General features: G+C 42.7%; 2 protein-coding genes across 2 annotated transcripts in view; both read right to left on the bottom strand.

Annotated features, from left to right (window-relative positions):
- The window catches only part of cacna1ba (calcium channel, voltage-dependent, N type, alpha 1B subunit, a), a 137,525-nt gene extending 135,639 nt beyond the window's left edge, over positions 1-1,886 (bottom strand). Inside the window, exon 1 of the mRNA XM_041936942.1 lies at positions 1,627-1,886. Within this exon, the coding sequence (XP_041792876.1) occupies positions 1,627-1,886 (260 nt within the window). The remainder of the gene's footprint in view (positions 1-1,626) is intronic.
- A 2,317-nt stretch (positions 1,887-4,203) lies between these two features.
- On the bottom strand, positions 4,204-23,077 carry ehmt1a (euchromatic histone-lysine N-methyltransferase 1a). Its single transcript, XM_041936571.1, has 23 exons — positions 22,946-23,077; positions 22,146-22,566; positions 20,771-20,912; positions 19,866-19,948; positions 18,908-19,133; positions 18,617-18,762; positions 18,054-18,197; positions 17,001-17,308; positions 16,754-16,837; positions 16,557-16,645; positions 16,347-16,453; positions 15,914-16,036; positions 14,104-14,205; positions 13,893-13,997; positions 12,852-13,006; positions 11,859-12,026; positions 9,898-10,042; positions 8,834-8,911; positions 8,275-8,390; positions 7,473-7,559; positions 7,284-7,362; positions 4,811-4,986; positions 4,204-4,695 (listed from the first exon to the last, which is right to left on the bottom strand). Exons 2-23 carry the CDS (start codon positions 22,506-22,508, stop codon positions 4,599-4,601), a joined length of 3,123 nt encoding a protein of 1,040 aa, XP_041792505.1. The 5' UTR covers positions 22,509-22,566; positions 22,946-23,077; the 3' UTR covers positions 4,204-4,598.
- Positions 23,078-23,564: the final 487 nt, after the last annotated feature.

Raw genomic sequence — 23,564 nt, 5'->3', positions numbered from 1 at the left:
CCTCAGTCAAAAGCCTGCTGGGACCCTCATCAATATGCAACATTTCTGCAGTACTGAGGAAGAGGAGGGTTTCTGGCTGTTTCATGAAATGACACATAGATTTGTGCAGATTATTGACTGACTGATCTTCCCTCCTTGCAGTGCACCTCTGTTGTGTTATTAGCACGACCACTTCAACATCCCCTCAGGACTGTTCCAGCTCTGCTAGAAGGGGGGCATCCTCCAGAGAGGGAGCTGGCCAATAGACTCCAGCCACTGGGCCTCCAGCTGCTCTGGGCCACAACAGATCCCCCTACAGTGTTGCATGACTGCTCTGCATCAGGATAAAGGCTTAAAGTAATGCACTGCAACATCAAAGCATGATAAGTGTTTGCTCAGCATCGGGGGTAACCAACCAGTGCCTTATGTAATGGAGCCAATTACACAACGTAATGTGAATTAATTGCAACACCTACAGCACTCATTCACATGTAAGGTGTTTTAGCATTGACTTTGCCTCTGAAAGTATCCAAATCTGCACCTGTGACAAATGATTTTGTTGGTGAGTCAATTCACAAAAAGCAACAGGTGGCATTCATGCTTACACCATCATTCAGTGCAAACTTGATCGATTGAAAATGCACCAGCAGCTAATTCCAAACCTGCGTCCTGCTGGGTTTCATTGCTGCAGCTTGTTTGCTTGGTGTCACACCCATGCAGACTGCCACCGCCTTGATGCTGAGGCCAGCCTGCTGTTTGCTGGAAGTTCAGCACCCTGGACAGCACCATCTGCAGACAGCCTTTGCAATGAAAAGTCAGCGAGACAACGGTCTACCAAGTAAACCTAACCCATAAATCAACAGCTTTACCTAGATGTGCTCTACATCCTAACCCAATTCAGCATCTGGACAGAAGGCAGGACGCCTGTTCTGACCAGGGATTTCGCTCCTTCTGCCCACAGCAGAGACAAACAGAAGTCTTCCTGGATTAAGATCTCAAACACAAATTCTTTATCAAATGACAATACAAGAAAATCAAATACCATGACAAGAAAGCCCTGAAGGAGAAGACTTGGCATAAAACAAATTTCTGAACTTTAGTGAAAAAGTCAAACCACCAAGCAATATGTCGATATGCACCCAGTCTGTCCTACGGGTTTTTAGTCATCACTAATCAATTAGCTAATGGTCTGTTTCCTCTGATGCAGAATATGAAAATGATGACGCCAAACTCCATTACAAATGTGTCTCTTTAAGGTTCCCCTGCTTGGCGGTCATAGCTGATATTCAGCACAGAAAATGGTATGGGTTAAGACCTTTTTCTGAAACAAGACCTCGCAGAACATTCATTCTACCGAAAATCAACTGAGGATCGTCACCCTTCCCTCTGAGGCTGTGGAAACAACAGGAGAACCAACTGTGGAGGTTGGGATTTGTATAAATATTAACGATCCTTTGAGTATTGTACATATGCCGAAATGAAGGATCTATCCTTTCGTTTCGCGTGAGATTGTGTATCATGACCTAGATACATGTCGGTAAGCAGGGAACCTTAAATTGACATATTTTTCGGCGGAGTTCGGCGGGGTGATCGCGCGCTACGGGATAGAATGGCACATATGAGGGTGAGACTGGACTGAAAGGATATGGCCATTCGGTGATCTTTTTGGCATATTTCCGTATGATGTTATCCTCACTGAAGATGAACAGAGAGCGGTTAACGGTGAGGCAGTTCTGTTTGACAGGAATGGGGTTGTAAATGGCCATGGTCCTGGCTCTCTGGGCCATCGTCTGTTTGTACATCCGCTGGCCCCCCGGAGGCCCCGGCGGCCGGCTGGCCCCTCTGGCCGGGCCCGCGGGACAGCTGCCTCCATAGCGGCTGGACAGTTCGTCTTCAAAGCGAGCCATTCTGGGATAGCGCAGATCTTGCTGGAGAAACCAAAACTGACACCAGAAAAGAAATGGAGAAGAAGCATCACAACACACACTGTCGTCCCGTCCCCCAGGTTCCTCAGGTGCGTGTATCGTCCGCGAACATAAGAGTCAAACATTCACAACAAAACACGCAGAGGGGGGCTCTTTCTCATCCACGTTAGTCCTCGTCTCTGCTGCCTTCCATGCTGACGCTCTGCGCGACATGAAATTGTTGCTCAAAGTTTAGATGATCAGACTCCATGATGCATCATTTTTCATGGGTGTTCCTCCTTCGACGGACTGCCCCGGTCCCCAGAAGGAGCTGGAATATAGACTACTGGCGTCAACGCTTCAAGTCCAGGCTACAGGACGCGCCTTCAACCAGAAGCCTTGGAAAAAACTGTCAGTTTAACACAAAAGACCACAGCAGACAAAATACCGGTAACCGTCAGCGTGACGAGCCAACAAATGTTTTCCTCCAGAAAGCGTCCACAAACATCATTTTCATCTCCCCTGAACACTCGCTTCCATTGCGAGCTCTGCGCTGAATGACTCTTCCTCGTATCACCTCGCCCCACGGTCAAGGTAAGGAAAACACGCCGCTGTCACTTTGTTTGGAGCGTTAATGGAGGAGAAATCACGGCCGAGCGGTCTCTCCATAAACTCTGCGTTAATGTGAATGTTGAGGCACCACTTTCTCCACCGCTCCTTAGCCACAGACCCCCACGTGACCGAGGAGATGCCAGCCAGTGGCTCCACCTTGACCGGCCCTGTTTCCATAGCAACAGGGAGGAGAGCGCGAGCGCGCCGCACCGGGATCAAGTTAGAAAGAATAAATGAGGACTTCCGTAATTGCTTTCAAAATAATAACATGCGTATGAACAGACATAATAGATTTTCATTAAAATGTCAAATATGCCTTCTAGATCAAAATGTATTGAGAACAGACAACACATGAAAGGCACTGCAATTAGAATATAAACTCTGTATACCGGGTGGGTGTCTAGTGTACACCGGACACAAGGGAGGAATGGCAAAACTTCCGGTCGACATTTTCAAAGTAAAAAAAGCACACGTGTTGCTGGCAACAACTGTTGTGGGAAATGTGTTAAAATTTGAACCCAAGATGCAAAGAAATTGCCAAAAGAAAATAAAAATGACTTGACCAAAAAGTAAACCAATTTATTATTCTAACTGATTTTAATTCACCACAATTCCAATGTAGGTCTTTTGAGGTTCAAGATGAAAAACTCAAATAAACAAATAACACGTAAATAACAATGGAAATTAATGTGAAGGGACAGGAAAAGGCTGACTGATTACCTTTACCTACATTAACCAAAACTGACACTATCAAAAATATATATCCTTATACATGTTAGGTTATTCTATGACATAAAACCACAATTATAAATCTGAGATATTTGTTTTTTTAAAAAATCACTGTAGAGTTGAAGACAAAAGTTATTTTTTAGTTATGTTATGTAAAAGTTATGAAAAGGTTATTTTTGTGCCTGTGAAAAATGTTCATAAAAGAAGATGATGCAATAACATTTCAAATGACTGAAGCCTTTAAAAGTGCGCCATCATGCTCCATCATTCTCTTGCATTCCATGAATCAATGGCTGATTGATGCAACTAAAAACATGAAGAAAGATTTGTGTTTGTGATTGCGTACAGTGACGATAATATCCAGAGGGCCATTCTGGCACTAACTTTGCCACGCAGCCTGCTGCTTTCACATTGAGGTCCAAGCAGTTTAAGATGGTTCAGGGGACTCCAGCAGTTCTCAATAAAATGAGGAATAGTTTATTTCCAATTGTTTCTCAAGAAACAATTACCTGATGACAATTAGTATTAAATGACCACCTACAGTCGAGACAGTTCTACAATTCAACACCGAGTCAACGATTCCACACAAACTGAGATTTTTAGAATCCTTTTTTTCTTCAACAAAATACTTACATATCTATGTGCCCAAACGTGGGTGGACAAATGGTTTACTGTTGTTTTCTTTTGGTCTAAATCATTAATTCCTGGTTTGGGCTCATTAGTTCAATAAAGGGAAATGCTAATTCTCCAGCATCCAAGGATATTCTAGACAGTGTGCTTCCAACTTTGCACTGGCAGTTTGTGTTTGTCCCTGTCCTGTGTCAACATGACAATGCCCTGGAGCAAAAAGCCAGCTCCAAAAAGACATGATTTCCAGTTCGGTGTGGAAGAACTGGCCTGCAGAGCCCTGACCTCATCCCATACCTTTGGGATGAACTGAAAGGCCCGCTTTGAGCCAGCCATAAAAATAAGACGTAAAGATGCTTTAAAAATGTTTATTCATTTCTAATTAGACATGTAGTAAAAAGCATGTTCATAGATGAGACCAGACTACCAAAACATTACTTCACTTCATTAATCCACAAATACAACACTTTGCAGTATTAATTGAAGAATGCATGAATGTTAAAATCATCTGTTAAGATTTTTTTTAACCTGACCGTTGGCTCTTTAAAACGAGTTAAACTACTCTCACAGAGTATTTCAGGCAGTGTTCTTCATATAGAAAAGTAACCTTATTCGGTGTATAAATAAATCCCACTGGTGTTTGCATAATCTTATGTGGTATCTGGTTCAGAAGGCAGTGTTTCTGGCTCTAGAGAGGTCACAGAATGTGTCCAGGCAGAAAGAGGGATCGTGGTCGTCAGTGAGTTTCTATCTGCTAGCAGCTGAGTGGCGACACTTGACAGAACCACAATGGCAGCTGAAGAACTTGCTCTTCACCCTCCAGTAGTGATCGCCATAGTCAAACCTGAGGAAGAGACACCAGTGCATCATATCATCTTTACCATTTTATTTAAAAGTTCTCTATAGAACAGGAAAGGGAAGACAGTACACAGGGCTGAGGTTGTTGTTCCACCACTCACCCTATCTGGTCTCCAGCTTTGATGGGCCTGCTGGAGAAGAAGGCGATCCTGGGGAAGCGTAAATCCTGGTGCATGGTGAACACCCTCACAGCCAGCACGTTGGGCTCACACAGATGGTTGATGAAGCGGCCAATGTTGCCAAAGAGTCTTGCATCAATACAGTGTACGTCCCCCACCTGCAAAACATGATGTTGAAAAAGATTCAGTCACATCTTCTCTTTGGGTTTACCCACTGCTGGCCTTCAATCAGGTCTGAGAAATAACTCTAGAAAATACAATGGAAGTGCTTTTTTCATCAGTTGATAATATTGTACTCAGCAAGTTAACTGCATGTCAGGACATGACACATGAAATCACTACAAGTTCAACAGGGCAATAAACACAAGCAGTCAGAGCAACAGACAGTTTTTAACCAAGCAAACTGTGTATCCAGATTATCCAAACCACTTTATTTAGAGATCAAACAGAGTGAGAGCACCTGCACAGGAAAACTCTGCACACAACAACAGTCAGTACAGTTTCTGTACTTAGTTTACAGTGTGCTGTAAACTGAAATTGAAAATACATGTTTGGGGGTATAATTACGTCATTTGGGTTTAAACACCATCATTTTCTCTTACCAAAAAGTTGGACTAGCCTGTTGGTTTGTTTCCAACATGGCTGGCTGACTGACTGCTCACGTTTCTTGTCTTGTCAGAACTTTTTTTAGTGACACCTCATGTTCATCTCAGACTTGGCAAGTACAATATTCCAATTAGTCAGAGAAATGACAAATATATGAAAATAAGCCACTACAGCTATATCGTCCTTTATTTTTCAGAGTGTAAATAGGTGAATCTAAACATCTTTGCTGCATTATGGATCAGACCAGTCCCGTTTCTATTCCTCATTTGTACCTATTGCAGTGCTTCCTAGGGTGCAGTGTTTCTAGTATATAATGTTCTTGATTATGTTATTTCAATAAAATTCAGCGGGCTCCTTTTGTTACTGGTGTCCCCAGTATTACTGCTGGCTGATGAAACATTTCCAAGCCCTGATGCATGTGGCCTCACACTACCCTGAACGGGAATAAAGAGGCAGAATGAATAAATGAACAGGTTACGTTTCAGCATCTTTCATTAAAATAAATCAAAAGAACAAATCTGAGATGTGATTTCAGAATATGTCCTTCAGCAACTGGTCCTCCTTGCTACCATCACCTGGCTGTCTTCACCAGATCACCCAGTCTGTTAAACCATGAAGAACGCTGCCAACAAAGGACGAACAGTGCACCACGTAGTGAACAGCGTCTGGATGAGAAACTCTGCAGCACCACCTCTTGACCAAACATAAGAGCACATGCACCCCATCCCTCACGTGTGCCCGACATCCCAGTCTGAGACATATGACTGCTGAATGTAGACTGCTCAGTTCTTGTTAAATGCTTCTCATCAAGTCTGAGTGTAGTATGTTTGTCTTGTTAAGTTTATATTTGAATATGTTTGACACATGTATACGGGTAATGGAAGTACTGTAAACCAATGTGAGCTGGGCACCTTTGGGTGTGTAATACAGGAATAAATAAATAAATAAATCTAATGAATTAATAAATGGGTTTGCACTCTCGTGGGCCTATAGCAGTGACTTAACAGCGTCACACAGTTTTGGTTTGACACCGACCAAGATTAAAATCCATAACAACATACATGAAACTGCATCCTGATCTGCCACAGATTCACCTTGTTTGCCCAAACTTTAAACAAAAAATCCGACACATATATAAACCAGCTTTTAGGACTAATATTAAAAGCATTTTATCATTTTTCCTAACTTAGTTAATGACTCCAAACCTGTTAGCAGCTGCACGGACATGACAAAATTGCATAATTGCAAGAGGAGGCACTATAAAGTGCTGTGGCTGGATGGGACTGATGGGATAAATTCATGTAGCACCTCTTTTTATTTGTATGTGCAATAATGTTGAAGACATCTGAGTGGGTGGCCAGTGTTTCCTTACAGTTCACTATGAAGTGTGATGAGACTCCCTCATACATGAACTTTTGCACCATACTGTTCGTACATACTGTAAAACCTTAGTAACTAGCTACCTGTGTTAAATTAAAATACTAGTTGCATTTTATGGAGCCCGGCGAACATCTAAACCGTTGTAAAAGATCATTTATGATTTCTTACGACTCATACTCAGATGCTCATTTATTTGGCAAACATTTAACAACATTTGGTATTAATTTTACCTCCATGTAAAGTGAATAACATCAAAACTTAAAAGTGTAATAGAGAGCATGTCCAAAACAGCACTGACTGAGCATCCTGTCTGCAGCAAGCTGGACTCTTTAACATCACTTCATTTTCTTCTCTCACCTTACAGAATGGCAAGTGGTTGAACACTTGTGTGTGTGCAATTATGTCTCAGAACCAACATGCACGGTTGCCTAGCGCCGCTTTAAAAATTCATGTAAACCAATTCAGTCACCTTATTGTCGAGGGTGAAGAGGAAAGAGTCGTTCTCCCTTTTGTCTGCCTCTGCGTCAGCGATGATCTCCCCAACATACCTGTGGAAGCATGAGGGAGGGAAAGAGCTCAGAGTGCAGCTTCTCTTCAATATTTCATGCAGTAAAAAAAACTGAATTCAGTTGTTTCACTTATGACAGCCTGTCCTCACTCGCAAATGAATGTCCCTTGAGGGATATCCTGCATGGCCCTCACTCCCCAGCCCATCTTGTGTGTCCTGTAGAGCTGCAGCCGGGCTCTGAAACAACAACAAAGCAATTATCTCATCCCACAGCTGACAGAACGGCCGGAACATTGAGACGAAACAATTACATTGATGTTATGGAAGAAAACAGTTTGCAGGAGAGAAAAACTATTTAGAGAGCTAATACTTTTCCTGGAAGAGAGAACAGAGTCCCTTCTCCAGGCCGTGTCCTTCGTATGTGCATGTAAGCATCAGAGCGGCACAATGAAAGGGCAATGCAGCCTCGTGTTTGAAAAAATATCCCATCCAAAATGTAACCTAACGTGCACTATTGAAAGTTTTTGTAATTTAGTATACTTTTTAAAAGTACACTTAAGTACAATTTATAATGTTGAAATGAAGTACTTTGAAATACCACTATAAGTATTCCAGAATTAGTATATTAATTTTTAACATATTTAAGTAGAACTTAATGACATCTGTGTAAAGGACATGTCAAACATACTTTAAATGAAGCTCATGAAGTAAAAGTGTGCTTGTAATGAATCAAACAGTAATGAAATCCCACCTGGATTTTATCCAGATTTGAGACACTTGTAATGTAAAGTGCAAAGGGGGTCAGAATGTGGTCTCTGTAGTAGCGCAGTTGCTTTTGTTTCTGTTTTATCTTTGGATATTAAACCTTCATAACCACGATGGATTAACAGTGCTGGATACTGTGCAGCCAGTCAGCCTTGCTGTGCCGTGTCTAAAAAGTAAAACAGGTCACCTCAGTCCGTTCTGGACCACTCGGTTCCTGCAGGTCCTCCAGCAGGAGCAGGCGTGGTTACACTCAAACAGCACAGGGGGCTCCCGCTGACAGAAGTCCAGAGGTAGTCGACCCTCCTACATATGCACCAAGAGACATGTTAGAAGCTGCACCAGGGTTATCTGCTGCTTTCACAGATTCAAATGTTTGAGTGTCAGAAAAGAATTGACGTTAAAAAGATAAACAAACTCAGCACGCAAATCTGCACCCTCTGTTTTAGAAGTTCATGGAAAATCTGAAACTGGAAATACTGTAGGCAGAGTTCGACAACAAACAGTGGGAATTTGGAAACATTCTCAAAATCCACTAAACTTCCATTTAGAATAACTGTTTTATATTGTAAACACACATGTGAACGTGTAGAGAAAACATGACAGAATGGACACTGCACATGTAACTGTGCTCAATGTTAAAGATACTGAAATAACATCACACAATGTATTCTCAAACACACATTTATCTAGCATTTTGTGTGTGTGTGTGTGTGTGTGTGTGTGTGTGTGTGTGTGTGTGAACTTACGCTGTCATACCAACATCGCAGACTGAGCTGACCACACACACAGGTACTGGACGAGCAGTCGTCTGTACAGCTGCAGTGCTGAAGACACAATCAGTGAGCTGTTAGCAGTCAGGTATTGTGGCAGCTTTCATCCTACTTTACTGTACTGTTCTTGGTGTCATAGAATGTACATGATATGAGTGGAAAATAGAAACAGATAGCCTGCGTGGAGCAGTTTACTCAAACTCTCAACTGTTTTTCTCTTTGAAATTGAACAGGTGATAACATGAAAATTTGCTCATGCATATTTGGTAAATGGGAGTCTAACACAGCAGCTCAGTAGGTGGGGCCTGGTAACATTTACTAGAATTCCAACACAGCACGAGTCTGAAGTGAATGTGTCACAGTAATGTGAAGGCTGCAGCAGCACCAGGTTAAAGGTTGAGGCTGATGTTATTCTGTACTTGTCTTTCTGTCAACAAACCCCATGAAAAGACCAAACCCAGCAATGCCTTACTTCATCTCTCTACTTTCCTACCCTGTGTGTACAACTCTAATCCATCGGTTCCTGCTGAAGATGGAAATCTTGAAAAACGACTCAAATATATAAATACTTTTTTTCCCCAAGGTTTTCTCAGTCATTTCCTAAAACAGCCTGTCACTGCGGTGGTTATCAAATGTTACTCTAACAGGAGGAAATATTGCATTTGTTGGGGACTATTTTCAGTGACGGTGTAATTCACATTTGGTGCTCTAATGTGTATTTGGAGTCTTTGTGGTAATGAAGGAGCATGTCACCCAGTGCATCAGTGTGACGCATTGATCTGTTTTTAATAGTTTTTGCACAAAAATGGAGCTGTATGGCACAGAGGAAGAAGATATATGAGGCTTAGATGCACACACAATACTTTCTGATGACTTGTTGCCTGAGACTCTGCACATGGGATTTGTTGACAATAAGAAAAATATAGAATGTAAGCCGACTTATTCTTTGAATACACACAGAGATATTAAATGCGTGTCATGTTCTGCCTTCTTTAGGATACTGTAATAAATGTATAGTTTACAGAGAGCTCACGTCTCACCTGTAGGTGAGTGATGTCCTTGTCAATGTTCAGTGGGGAGGTGACACAGTTGTCTGGTACGTATTTAAAGTTTTCAGGGCACGGCTCGCTGTCGACACTGTTAACACAGGTGATAGGAACTGCCTCGTACCCTCGAGAAATGTCCCTAGAGAAGGAAAAATTTGATTATTTAAATCTAATTCAAGCACATGTATGGCAGAAAAATGCATATAGATATACAACATATAGCTGTATCAAAAGAATACCACAATAAAATACATGACGTGAAAAACTGACAAGACAAGAAGTACTTTAAGTACCAATTCTACAATTAATGACAAGCAGAAAATAATTCAGAATGAAGTGCACTGTAAAAATGCAGTGGTGTACATGGTACACAGTCTCATTAGCTGAGTGGGAATAGTTCAATAGAAGATCAATCTCAGAGACGGAGTTACCCTAGCTTAGCATAAAGACAGGGAGGCTCTGCCAAAAGTGAAAAATATGCCTACCAACACCTCTGAAGCACAATCATTTACATGCATCTCCTTTGCTCTACATGTGCACAACAACAGTTTGTGTTGTTACAGGGAGTTCCTATCTGAATGGTTTCGTGGCACCCCGCTGGGTGCAGTAACTGTGCTGGGACTATTTGTGCCCCCGCCGAGTATGTCCAGTACCCACAAACACAAACACACACCCACACCCACCTCACCAGTAATCAATAACTAGTCCTTGCCTCGCCAATGCATCACGGCACAGACAGTACAGTACCTGATACTCAGCATGCTCACCATGCAACAGAAATGACGTAATGCCGTGAGAAGCAGATGATTACACACTTGAACAGTTCAGCAGAGAGCAGAGGAGAGAAAACAGCTCTCCACGGGCCGAGAGGCAGCAGGGAGCACGCTCAGTTAAAACACCCCAAAATAGCAGTGAGTCTGACAAAACACTCAATACAAAGCAAAAAAACAAGAGACGTCAGCAGATAGAAACGGATGAAAGCTCAGGGAGTTAATAAGAAGAATATTAGAATTAGAGTTCTCGTACAAATCAAACATCTTTTGATATGAGTTGAAAGTTTTCTTCTTGCAACTGCATTTATAGCCATTTTTGACTCAAACATAGCATAACCATGTCATGTGATTGAAAAATATCTCCAACTATTGGATGGATCGCGATTACAAATCTGGTACAGACATTCAGGTTCTCCTCTCGATGAATCGTAACCACTTTGGTGATCCCTTAACTTTTAATCTAGTGGCAACATCAGATCAAAACATTTCCAACAAGCCAAACTTAGATGGTGACCATTGTAAACATGATACTTGCTTAGCATCAGCATGTTAGTATTTTGCCAAATATCTTTCTGAGGAGCTGGTTGAGACAAAAACAGCAACAAGGAGAGTGAACATTGGCCTGCTGGACAGACAGACACCCCATGTGGCCAAAATAAAACGGATGAACGCAGCTTTAATACCGCAGCAAACGTTTAAAAACCAGACTGAGAACCATCTCGTGAAGCTGTAAAGCTATGTGGAAAACACACTGTGCTTCAAATTCTCTAAAGGTAATAATTTGACTCTGTGATTCCCCAATTTCCCCAAAGAATTCCTCAAATTCTCCCCTGAAGAACATCTTTAGAATTTAGAAATCCAAAAACAGCTTTGTTTTTTCAGCTTGATCACATGATTTTTTTTATCCCATGTATTTTGAAAGTGTTTCAGGAGCAAGACAGGTAGAGGTGTCTCAACCCACAGAGGAACAGTGCCAATGAACAACACAGAAACAGAGCAGACAGCAGCATATGTCTGAGCATAGTTCTATACGTACATGTAATATTAGAAAATAAACATTTATATGGATATATATGGATATGGATATTCATATAGATAGCCCCCCCCCCCCCACACACACACGGATGCACACTCAGATGCACGCACGCACGCACACACACACAGAGCAGCATTGCTGTCTACCTGCTGAGCAGTCTTTCTCCTTGACAGTCCCTGCCTCTCCTGGCATCAGTCAGCTTCTTGTTGGTGTTGAGGGCCGTCCACACCTCGCAGCCGTAGACACAGCAGTCCAGGACTGCGTCTCCGTCCCTGTTCCTCTGATTGACGTCAGCTCCATGAGACAGCAGCAACCTGTGGATGGAAGGTGTTAAAACAAGAAGTCTGGGGACGAGGCTACAAAAAGTTTTTGACAAAGTGAAAGCTTAATAAACTGGAAAATGTTAAGGATTCAGTGCCCCCCTAGCATTACATTTTTAAATGGAACATATTCAAACCTTACAGTGAAACCCAGACTGAAGTGGAGAATGAGAGGTGGACCAAACACCATTAACTATCGCTGTTTATACACAACCATGATCAGTAAAAGAGGATCACTGTGCACATGAATACATATTCATATGTCTGGAACATGTTCATATGACCAACTGAATGCAATCATTTTAATTACTTAAGTAAATAACCGGGTAAGAAGTAAGACTCGTTTAGCCTTGCTTTGAGTTAGTATAGTCATTGCATCATCAGTGTTTCCTAAAACATAATTCAACTCAAAACTCACATCATCTGCCACTGACAGCATTAATGGGGCTATGCATATTCATGTTTTGTGCTGAGGGGATTCAACTGTTAAAGTACATTTATTGCATACAACCATGACTTTAAAGTATTATTTCAAACTCAGAGATTATTACAACGTTCCTGAATTGGCACAGGACACCTTCAGTGACTGCAGTATGAATGAGAACCCCACCCTGGGGTGCAGCTTCTCATTGAGTTCACAGAGGGAGGTTAGTTGCTCATTTCTACAGCTGTCAGTCAGGTTGTCCTTTGCACCATTATAAATGAAACAAATAAAAACAAAAATACGGGTTAAAAAACACTTTCCTACACGTACATCTTTAAGCATGTGCCCCAGTGTGGCCCCCTTATTTAACATTTGTTCATAGACTACACACTCACATGACACACTCCAGGTGGTTCTCCCTGGTAGCGACATGAAGCGGTGAGTCACCATGAACGTTGACAGCACTGAGGTCACACCGAGCCTCCAGCAGAGCCTGCGCGATGTCAACGCAACCCGATAGAGCCGCCCAGTGCAGGCACACATTCTCTTCCTGAAGAAGGAGCAGAAAAGAGGTCAGCACTGACACCAGTTCTGACAGAGGCAGGGTTTCAAACAATACAGGCTGTAGGAAGAGAATAACAGGCCACGACCAAATGTAAGATGAAGCATCAGCATAATATACATGATGATCCATTGAGTTATGTTCTCTGTCACCTCTATAACTTGACACAGTAGAGTTAATAACATCTTGTTGTAAACTGCATGTTTCAACTTGATAAATGCCACCTGGCCATGTGGCCAAATTAATGTAAATAAAATCAGAAAAACCTCACACCTTTCAGTGAACGGACACGATAAAGTCATTTTAGTAGTAGCTAACATATATTTTTAGTATCATCAAACCAGTTTTTTTCATCCTGAGAAGAAAAGCAGATGATCTGTACATCTGACAAGACAGACCTCTGAGTGTTCATCATACCTATGAGAAAATCTGAAGTGTAACAGATTGGTGAATTCCACTTTTTCTCACTTGTATGTGCCGCCTAAGAAAGAATCTGTTTGTATGAATGGCTCCTTTATGAGGTTGTTACACTGACAGGTATTGGAACATATCAATGAATGGCCCACTACATGTACAGCACAGTGACACAGTAATGAAACACTGTGAAATCCTTCGATATCCGTCCCGTCTAAGTTAGAAATAGCTCTAATATGTGAGCGAGGTCTACTTCTTTCCTTGCCCAAGGTGACACAGCACCCACTGCCCCTCTGCCTCTCCTGTGCACGGTGCTTACATTTCACTCAGTATAGAGGTAAAAAATATTATGCATCCCATGAGATCACACTCATCAAAGAGTTGACCTTGATGAGCTGCGACGCTGTATGAAGTGTGAAGACAGAGTTGTAAAAGTGAACAGCATGTCGTGTGCACTGACCTTGTCTCTGATGTTAACATCGGCCCCTCTGGACAACAGCAGGTGGACCAGCTCCTTGTGCTTGTACTCGATGGCCCAGGTGATGGGAGTCCACCCCCCGTCATCCTGCGCAGACACAAGCTATAAACCTCCTGCAACGGTTCCCACTGACACACGACTTTTCATTTCCACAATCTTAGCTGTTAGTAAATGAGGCGGAGCGTGTCTTTACCTGACAGTTGACGTATTTGGATGCCTTGGAGAGCAGGTGATGGACTATGTCATAATGTCCCAGTTTAGCTGCCAGATGCAGACAGGTGAAACCCATGATGTCCTGGGATGAAAACATGGTGACATTGAACAACGCTGCACTACTGCCACCACTGTCCAACAGAACGGGACTTTTATTAGCTTCTGGACTCCATGAGTTAAAAGTTGCAGGTGAAAGAGGACATTGGAATGGATGTAATGAAGAAAAACTGTCCAACAGTTCAGGAATGCCCTGCACCTTATCGTCTCCCTCCCTCTAGAGCCGAGTTTAGGCTTAAAGGCTGAGAGGTTAATTAAAATTTGTGCTTTTCATTAAACAATCAGTTAATGACAAAGTCTGCCTTAATCCCAGAGTAATCACATGCTCTGCCGCACTGAAGTACTGGTTGTTGCACCAACTGCATTCTGTTTAAAGCTGCTCTAATCAACTTTGACTATATATATTGATAACAGTTTGTCTTCTAGTGACAAACCCACAGGGAGTTTTCATGCATCTCTGCAGTTCTTTCAGCTAATGGGTTCTCGTGCTCAGTCGTATTCTTATCCTAAACCTTTGTTTGTACAAGTGTTCCTGGTCAGATACATCAACTCTTGTAACTACATGAACTTGTCGTAAATCGCTTGTTACAGCCTGATGAATACCGCCTGTTTGTAAACTTTAGCATAAGACGAACCAGTTTCCCAGTTTGTGGGCAAATGACATCCACAAAGAAGAGCTCTGCACTGCAGAGGCTGCTTTTAGAAATCAGCAGACAGAAGATCAGGACAGATCTAGCAGTGTCAGTAGTGGTAGGCATATTAGTGGACACGATAAAGAAAATGTTAATACAAAAACGTTGGGATGCTGTGTAAAAAATAAATCAAAACAGAATGAAATCACTTGGAAACAAACTGTTTTCAGCTTTATGATGTGTTCCTGAGCCCATGGAGTAGTATCCTTTATACAATCATGTGTTCACAAAGTGAATATGCCAGTGAATTTTTATTTTTATTTTATTTATTTTTTTTGTAGTTGAGTTTATTTCAGGATCATATTTAAACTCTTTGTCCCGTGTTGAGAAAAGCAGACTCTCTGACAGGTCTGGACCACTCGGATATATATATGTAAACTGCTGAATGCTACAAATTCTCTGAAATCACTACCATGTGCCACTTCAAAACAAACCTGTTCATTTTATTAATGTATTTAATACCCAGCCATACTTCTGCTGAACTCTGCAGGACCTTGATGTGATCCACATTTACTTGTCTCACCAGCACATTCACTTTAACGAGGTGTGCATGTCATAGCTGCAGCAGGTCACTTTGGAAAAGTTCAGTCTCTCAGAACTCTCCAAACATTATCAAGTTAAATTTGCACAGCCACTGTGTCCAGCACTTCTCTTCAGGGGCTGACACAACTTTGGTCCAGAGGTCTTTTTTTTTTTTTTTTTTTTACATTTTACAAAACTCACAAAAGCTTGCTTTTGCAAACTAGTCTAGACCAAGCTGAAATGGATGTCTGCTTCATTATGTCTCTGCTTCATTATGTTCCTTTATGCTTTTTCAGGAGGTAAAAACAAGAATAGTGGTTTTAAAAACAGCAGTGGAACAGGAGTGTGTGTGTGTGTGTGTGTGTGTGTGTGTGTGTGTGCAGTGGCAGCTGCTGACAGAGCGAGATTAAACTGAGCGATGAATGAAGAAGCAGACTTTGACGTGAGCACACATCAGACTGGTAGGACGAGTCGACGCTGACGGAGACGATCCAGCAGGCTGAATGTGTGCTGACCCACCTTGTGGCTGACGGATGCTCCGGCTCTCAGCAGGTACTGCACTGTGTCCAGGTGGTTGTTTTCACAGGCCACCATCAGTGGTGTTCTCTGCTCCTCATCAAACATGTCCAGGTTGGCTCCAGCCTACGGGTGCACACACATACAGACAGCATCGCAGCATCACTAGTTAATACACCGACATCACCCAGTAAGGTCTCTGGATGCGACAGTTAACGTTGTGGAGTTGATGGCAGCTAACAGCCAGCATGTGGCATTGCCATTAAGATAATGTACAATTAAGGAGTTTCCACTCTCTCAGATTTGTTTTAGCTTTTTACATTTTACACCCAAAAGCCTAAAAAGATTGAGAAAAGTTAGTTAAGGTGAAAGTGTGTCACTCTTGATCAATACAGGGCCTGAGGAGCAGCCTGTAGTGAAGCCACAGTCTCCTCACCTGAACCAGCATGTGGCAGATCTCCTGGTGACCCTCAGCAGCTGCTGCATGGAGAGGGGTGCGTTTGTTTTGGCCCTCCATCATAAAGTTGGGGTCCTTCCCATCAACTGTAATATACACAGTTTGTTAAACCGGCGTGATACGACAAAAACACTAAACTGAGTTATTGTAATTGAAGCCACTTCGTGTCTAGTAACATATTTGAGTTACCTAGGAGATGGATGACCTTCTGGAGCTCTCCTTGCTTTGCAGAGATGTACAGCTGTCTGGTGGGGTACTTCACTTTCTTTGGTTTTAGGCTAAATAAAATAAATAAAGGACACAATCAATTACATCAAAGAAAAACTGTGGCCTCATGCTGCAAATGTTTGCATACTGATGTGAAAATATTTCACGGTTAACCTTACTTCTCATCGTCCAGTGCCATCAGGATGCTCTCCAGTGATTCTTTAGGTACTCTATCTGCAGCACACACAGCCTCGCCCTTTAACCTGGTGGCAGAAAACAAGCGGAAGGATTTTTATTTGCCCCTGGTTGTAATAAATTGGAATTGCTCTTTAATAGTCGCGAGTTTAGTGATATCAAGGAAGTGGTGTCTCCATCTTTTCTATGTGAGAAGACGAGTTGACACGAGCAGCAACAGTCCTGTGTCACCTGCTGGGGCTCTCGTCTCTGTCCCTCTGTGGCTCGCTGGTCTTCTTGGCTCGAAGTATCTGTGGAACAGCAGGCGTGGTCGGCACTGACGGCAGGGCGGCCACAGTGGGCACGGCTGGAAGCGATGGCCCTGGGTTCGATCTGGGCACAGAGGGCGACGGGTCAGCCTTCGGCACTGTGACCTCCTTCGCCCCGCTGGCGTCCTCTCCGCAGTGGGGGCAAAACTTGAGATCCTTCAAGATGGAGGCACAGTCACGGTGGAAGCGGTGGGAGATGCTGCCATATGGCCTGCACTCCATGAAGGTGCCCTGTGGGACGGGCCAGGAAAACAACAGGACAGGAGGTTGGTCAAATTTGCATTCTCACTACCACCACGTGGAACGGCAGTTTCAACCATTTAGCCATTACTTTTATCTATTTATATGAATTTAAACAACACTTATATATTACTTTTACCTATTTCAAGTATATACCAATGACTTTCTATTTTAACCATTCATTTATCCATTACTTTTAGTTCATTCAACCATTTAACCATTACTTTTACCTGCCAATTTTAACTGTTTATCCATTACTTTCAGCAAAATATATCAAACATTTATCCTACACTTTAATCACTCATCACTGATCCGCTGCTTATTACTCCTGCCTATCTGTTTTATCTGGTGTATTTTCAATCAAATCACAAGTTAAAGTTACACCACAATCTGTCCACGTCGCCCCTCACAACTGCAGAAGTTCACCCTCAGATACAAGCAGCCCTGTTTGAGAGTCACTGCTATAGAGTATGAGGGAGGATAGAGAGGGAACAAAGAGAGGAGGGAGAAGGAGCAGGAGACAGAGGACGAGGAAAAGGAGATGAAAGGCAGACGGACATGGAAACTGGTCAGGGAAACTGAAATATCAGGAAACAGGAAGGTGTAGAAGAAGGAGACGAAGAATAAACGCTAGGCAAAGGATAACAGGACAAGAGACAATGACGGTGACGAGAAAGCCACAAAAGGCGGAAGAAAAAAGGGGAAGAGGAAATCAATGTGCTTTGTTTCCCCTCACCACCCTGCAGAAGAGTCCACAGCCGGGGCAGCACTGGTGCTTAACCATGCCGGCCCGGTGGTCCTCACACAGAACCAGCAGATGGACCGTGTTGGAGGGCCGCATCATTTCCTGCTTCATCACTCGCCTCTGGCAACGACTCAGCTGTGGAGAGAAAATCAAGTCGGTGTCCACAAAAAACTGCTACAGTTTTAAAACCAAGGGTCTAATTCAGTTGGTGCTTTTGAATCCCTAATAATATTTCCGTGCAAAGGTTTTCTACATTCTGTAGTATTAACTGTTTTCTTTACAGAACTGGTCTTGGATTCAGGGATGAAAAGCAGCCTTAGCACATGGGACACTACGAACCTCATCCCCACCTTAAAGAGCAAAATCACTCTCAGTCACATACGCAGAATATCATTACTGCTGTGCTCTTTTAAACTGCTGCAGCGTGGACTCGGTGATGTGCTTAGCGTTGCTTTTACATCGGTAAGTAGCACTTTCTCTGGTAACTGGATGGGATTTGCATGATATTTTACATCGGAGTTCTAGTCAGAGTGATACGTAAGTGTTTTTGTTACCATTCCATCTGCGCTTTCCATGGCCATGCAGGTCTGATCCAGTGTGGAGAGGCTTCCCCCGCTATGAGGCGTCTCCATACGACAACAGCACAGCGGTAACTCCTCAGCCAGCTCGGTTTCTGTCACGTCAGCATCTGCTGCCGCACCTGCATGCACACATCCCACTATTTTACTACACATCACGCCAACAATCTGACTTGTGCGACCTATTGAAACTAATTTTGCAGAATTACAGTAGCATTTTAGATAAATCTTATGAAGTTGAATCAGTCAGCGAGAGGCTGTTATCACCAGACAGGGGGGGTGAGAGCAGCTCTTCCTGAGCCTTCAGGTCCAGGCAGTCCAAAGTCAGCTCTGTGTATTCCACACGGCTGCCCGCTCCAGGCTCCACCTCCACCTGCACGTCATTTCCAGCGGCTGGCGGTTCTCCGGCCTTCAGAGTCTCTGTTAGAAGCACTGGTTTCTCAGCTGCTGCAGGTCGGTTCTTCTCTGCACTCGCTGCTGGCTCCTCTCCTCTCTGATTGAAACAAGGAATGACGTTTGTATGTATTAGTAATCCATCCACATACATACATCATCTATAGTTACCAAGATTTATTGAGTGTTGTAGCTTTTACAGCACTAATACAGAAAGGACAAGTGGAGCAAGAAAACCCATCATTTAAACATCACACAGCATATTAGCTACTGGCAATAACTGATTTTTGTCAGATGTGGTTTTGACATTTCTTTGCTTGTTATTAATGAAGGATTGAGACAAGGCTCCAAACAGGGGCTTGATAAAAGATGTTAGAATGACTGAGGTCTTCTTGTGAACTGGTCACCTGAAGTTGAAGTACTTACTCCACTTGTTTAGACTCTTTTTTTCTTCCATGTAAATGAAAATGTCTCATGTCCATGTCAAACTGTATAATGTAAACAGTCCAATGACAAACGCTTTTATGGAAAAATTAAAGGATCGCTGCTGCAGTGTTGGTGTTAGCCCAGAGAGTCAGGTCAGATCTGTGGGTGTGGAGTGATGTCAAACTTATATTTATATATATTTGGTTGACTGGCCTACACCACTTCTTAGCGGTATACCACTGTTGATCTAGTGGCATACATCACGGCATGAAAACAGCACGTCACTGACATTCAGGCACCATGTAGCTTAGAGGGAACATGCAGCTTGAGGTACTAATGTGCTCTTGTGGGTTACTGGGCTGGTACGAGGTCTGACATACAGGAATAACCACATAAATGCACCTGCCTTCTCCTGCTGTTTTAGGGCCTTGGTCTTCTTCTTGGGGACCAGGTTGTACATTCCCATCTTCCTCTTCTTCCTCTTCACAGCTAGGAAAAGCACAAAGAGTGAGGTTAGACGGAGGCCAGAAGTCCTCACCAGGAAATAACCTTGGAGACTGAATGTTCTATCAAGGCCGAGTTTATTCTTTAAAAACTGATTATCACTGCATGGAAAAACTGCTATTACACACAGCATGATTTGACTAGTGAATGTCACCTTGACATTAACGGGTTGTAACTCTCAACAATACTGGTATTAAAAATTAAATTAATGAAAATTTAGAAAGAGAACATGCATTCATCGGAGAACTGAAACATCAGAACGATTGTATAACATTTGGTCTCAGCTTCATGTACTTTTAATCCATAAAATGTGTCATCAAGAAAAATACTTTTAATGTTTTTTTCTTCTCATTTCACTCTCCTTACACTAACAAACGGGAACATGATGCACTGAAACTATTTCAAATAAGGAGATAAAAAATAAATAAAACAATAATAAATATAATTGTAAGTTGCAGGCTACTACAGTAATACAATCTGCTGACATGAATCACTTAAATTGCACAAGAGAACTTTTCAGAGATGCAACATTTTAGCACAGAAGTTGATATGTGAAGTGTGTCCAGTGCAAAGTGTCATCTGGACACATGTACACAAAATATCTGTATATCCTTGCTTAAAGCCATACCTTATTAAGAGTCTACAAATAAATGCACTTGAAAAAAGATGTATTAGCCATATTTATGCAGCAGCTGTGGTTGTATACTGTATATATGGTGACCGCTCTGCTGCTGCTGCAGCCTGTTTTCCATCCGGCATCTCCCCAAGTTAGATTCAAACGAGAGAACTAAGAACTTATCAACTAACCTGACTGAGGTTTGGCGGCGGTGGAGGCAGCTCTCCTCTCTTTGCCTCTGCCTTTCTGGCTGTCACAAAGTGCAGTGCTAGCTGGTGGTCCAGACTTTAGTGAGTCTGCCAGACGTGACGTTGGTGCCTTCCGGCCAGGAGTCTTTGGAGCCAAGAAAACAATATACTTTCTAATTTATTCAATGAGTGAGAAGAACAAAGCAGTTATTGCATTTAAATTCATATGTGCAGTATATATACTGTATGCAAATTAACCACAGTCCACTGTCTTCCACTAGTTATTATCCTGTGTATCTATGAAGAGTTTTAGTGTCTACATGCGTTTTGGATTCTTTTATCAGCACTTTCCTAGTCTTTTGTCCATTCAAAGCATTTAACAACGCATGAGCCATAAGGAGCAATTTGGGGTTCAGGAGGAACTGATTGAACCACAGACCTTCTGACAACCCGCTCTACCTCTCATTTGTTATTATTATTAAATTGCTGCACGTTATCAGATGCAAAAAAAGGCGTTAAATATCAGCCATTGGTCGCCCTACTCACTAAATATCAGCATCAGCCATTGGAAAATCCATGTCGATCAACCACTAGAACATGTCAGCTAATGGACTGCACAACACAATACAACTCAGCATTTCTAGCAAGAAGTATGAGTTAAACATGTTCTCAAATTCAGCACAGGATTATTAAACTGTGTGCAGGGTTTAGGGGAAATATTGAAGTAAGACTTGTGGAATATGCATCCTTCAGAATAAAGTGTGGAAGTTAGGTAATGCCGTAATCAATGGTCAAACAAGCTAAATAAAAGCACAAACTAATAACAGGTGGAAAATAACAAACACAATAGTAGAACACCTTGTATGTTGCACTGAAAACAATCATGACAGCATGTCAGCCACGATTCAATTTCTCTTTGACTGCTAAAGCTATATACTACATACACACACATATACCAAGGTCTGCACTTAGCATTCACATAATAATTAAGCATTAAACATCAACTAGACTTAGACAGTGTCTAATTCATCCACAGCTGTGGTTGGCTGATGGTCTCTCTGTTATGTGCAGCACACTGAACGCAGGTCTAAGTTTGAAGTCAACCTTTTGAAGTTTGTCCAAATATTGTTTTTATTTTAGTTTATTGGTCCATGCGCACTGATTTTCACATCGATCAATACAGTTTTCTACCATTATGACCCATTCTAAACATCCATTCTCATAACAGAATTTTTGGTCAACAGGAGACGACAGTGTCTGTTGTAGTTTTTGCAGCTGAAATTGTCTTCATGACACGGAAATTGTGTTTGGAGTTGCAAGAACCGTCTAAATCATTTTTGAAAACATTTTACACAGAGCTGCTTAACGCTTCATTTACCTTTATGGCAAGAGGGCTTGCCTGTGCTTTAGCTCCTGTAGTGTCCAGCAGAAAGCCTGAGCTGGGGGTCTGTTCCACTGGGCTCCCGGCAGCAACAGCGAGTCTCTCCCTGACAGGTGGAGCAGTCAGCCGACCTGGTGTGTCCCGAAACAGGCTGCTAGGAGGCGTCAGCAGTTTCCCATAAGCTGCTCCTGGTCGTTTCCTGCGGAGAGCTCCATCACTGCTGACTATGGGAGAGCTGTGGAAGGGAGTTATCTTTACTTTGGGTCTTTGACTACCCTGGGCCCCCATGGGTGTCCCAGAGGAGGGACTGGAGGGTCTTCTGCCTGGACCAGGACCTTCACTGGCTCCACTGTGATCCATTGCTATCCTGAGGGGCTGATTGTTGAAACCAGTCGGGTTGAGAGGATCTCAGCAGCACCTAAGAAGTTTAAACAAGTTTTAGGCTACTCCACTTTTTCAACTGAAAACATCAAGTCAGAACACACACTTTCCTCAAAGTAAATATCTCCGTAAGGAACTTTTTCATTCCTCAACAGGACGCACAGAATGATCATCTCTGCAGCACTCTACATGCAAAGCAATGAACAGCGCACCAAAACAAAAGTTACACATCTTTGCATGACAATGAGGCTAAAAGATGGAAGAAAGGAAAGCAAAGCTCAGCCCGCTGGAGCAGCAGTCTAAGCAGGGACTCAAGTGAGACGAACAGAGAGAGTCAGCGGCTGACAAACACCGGCAAATATGAAAACGCTGCCGTGGTTAAAAAAAAAAGTTGAAGCAGCAGAGTTTCATCCTACCAGTTCCAGTTGGTGTAGCTGTACTCGGCCGAAAGCAGGGAGGGATGGGACAGGAAGACAGGAGTCTCCACTTCCGCCCTCAGCCGCTCAAGCACGTGACGCGTTGTCACGGCGGTCCATGCGCGCCGCGTGCGCTTCCACATATCCTGAGGGGCTCGAGCGCTCGAGTCGACCTCGGCGGCTAGCTAGCTGTAGCTGCTGTTAGCTAGCTGTAGCTGCTGTTAGCTAGCTGTAGCTGCTGTTAGCTAGCTGTAGCTGCTAACCTCAGCGAGGCTGCTGCTAGCTAACATCACCGCCTCATACCAGCTACAGCTGGTGGCAAAAGTGTTTTCTAGGGTTCAGTAATGGTGGTAAAGCGAAAACGGAAGTACATAACAGTGACTGTTTTGCTGTCTTCTGATGATTTGGCGCAAAGGATTTTTTTTAAAGAAATGCAGTCTATTATCGACACGTTTAACGAATAATGCATGACCGTAAATAAACAGTGAACAAATATGTGGTGTTTGAGGTTTTAAAAGCAAACCTTTTCATCAGGTTTTCACATTTGTGTTTTTTTTTCTTTAGAAATGTTTTTAATCAAGCAGTGGTACATATCTGAGCACTTTTTCTCGAAAGCAAT

The sequence above is a fragment of the Chelmon rostratus genome, chromosome 5, assembly GCF_017976325.1.
Source record: "Chelmon rostratus isolate fCheRos1 chromosome 5, fCheRos1.pri, whole genome shotgun sequence".
Lineage (NCBI taxonomy): Eukaryota > Metazoa > Chordata > Actinopteri > Chaetodontiformes > Chaetodontidae > Chelmon > Chelmon rostratus.
Note: the sequence above shows the minus strand (reverse complement) of the source record. Positions and strands in the feature narration are given on the sequence as shown.

What these genes read in the sequence shown, in the direction of transcription:
- ehmt1a (XM_041936571.1), bottom strand. Translation starts at nt 22,508, where the DNA reads ATGGATCACAGTGGAGCCAGTGAAGGTCCTGGTCCAGGCAGAAGACCC. An exon ending in GGAGAAAGACTGCTCAGCAG is followed by an intron (nt 10,043 to 11,858) that starts GTAGACAGCAAT and finishes TTCCTTCTCTAG; the next exon opens with GGACATTTCTCGAGGGTACG. An exon ending in TCTTCACCCTCGACAATAAG is followed by an intron (nt 4,987 to 7,283) that starts GTGACTGAATTG and finishes CATGTTTTGCAG; the next exon opens with GTGGGGGACGTACACTGTAT.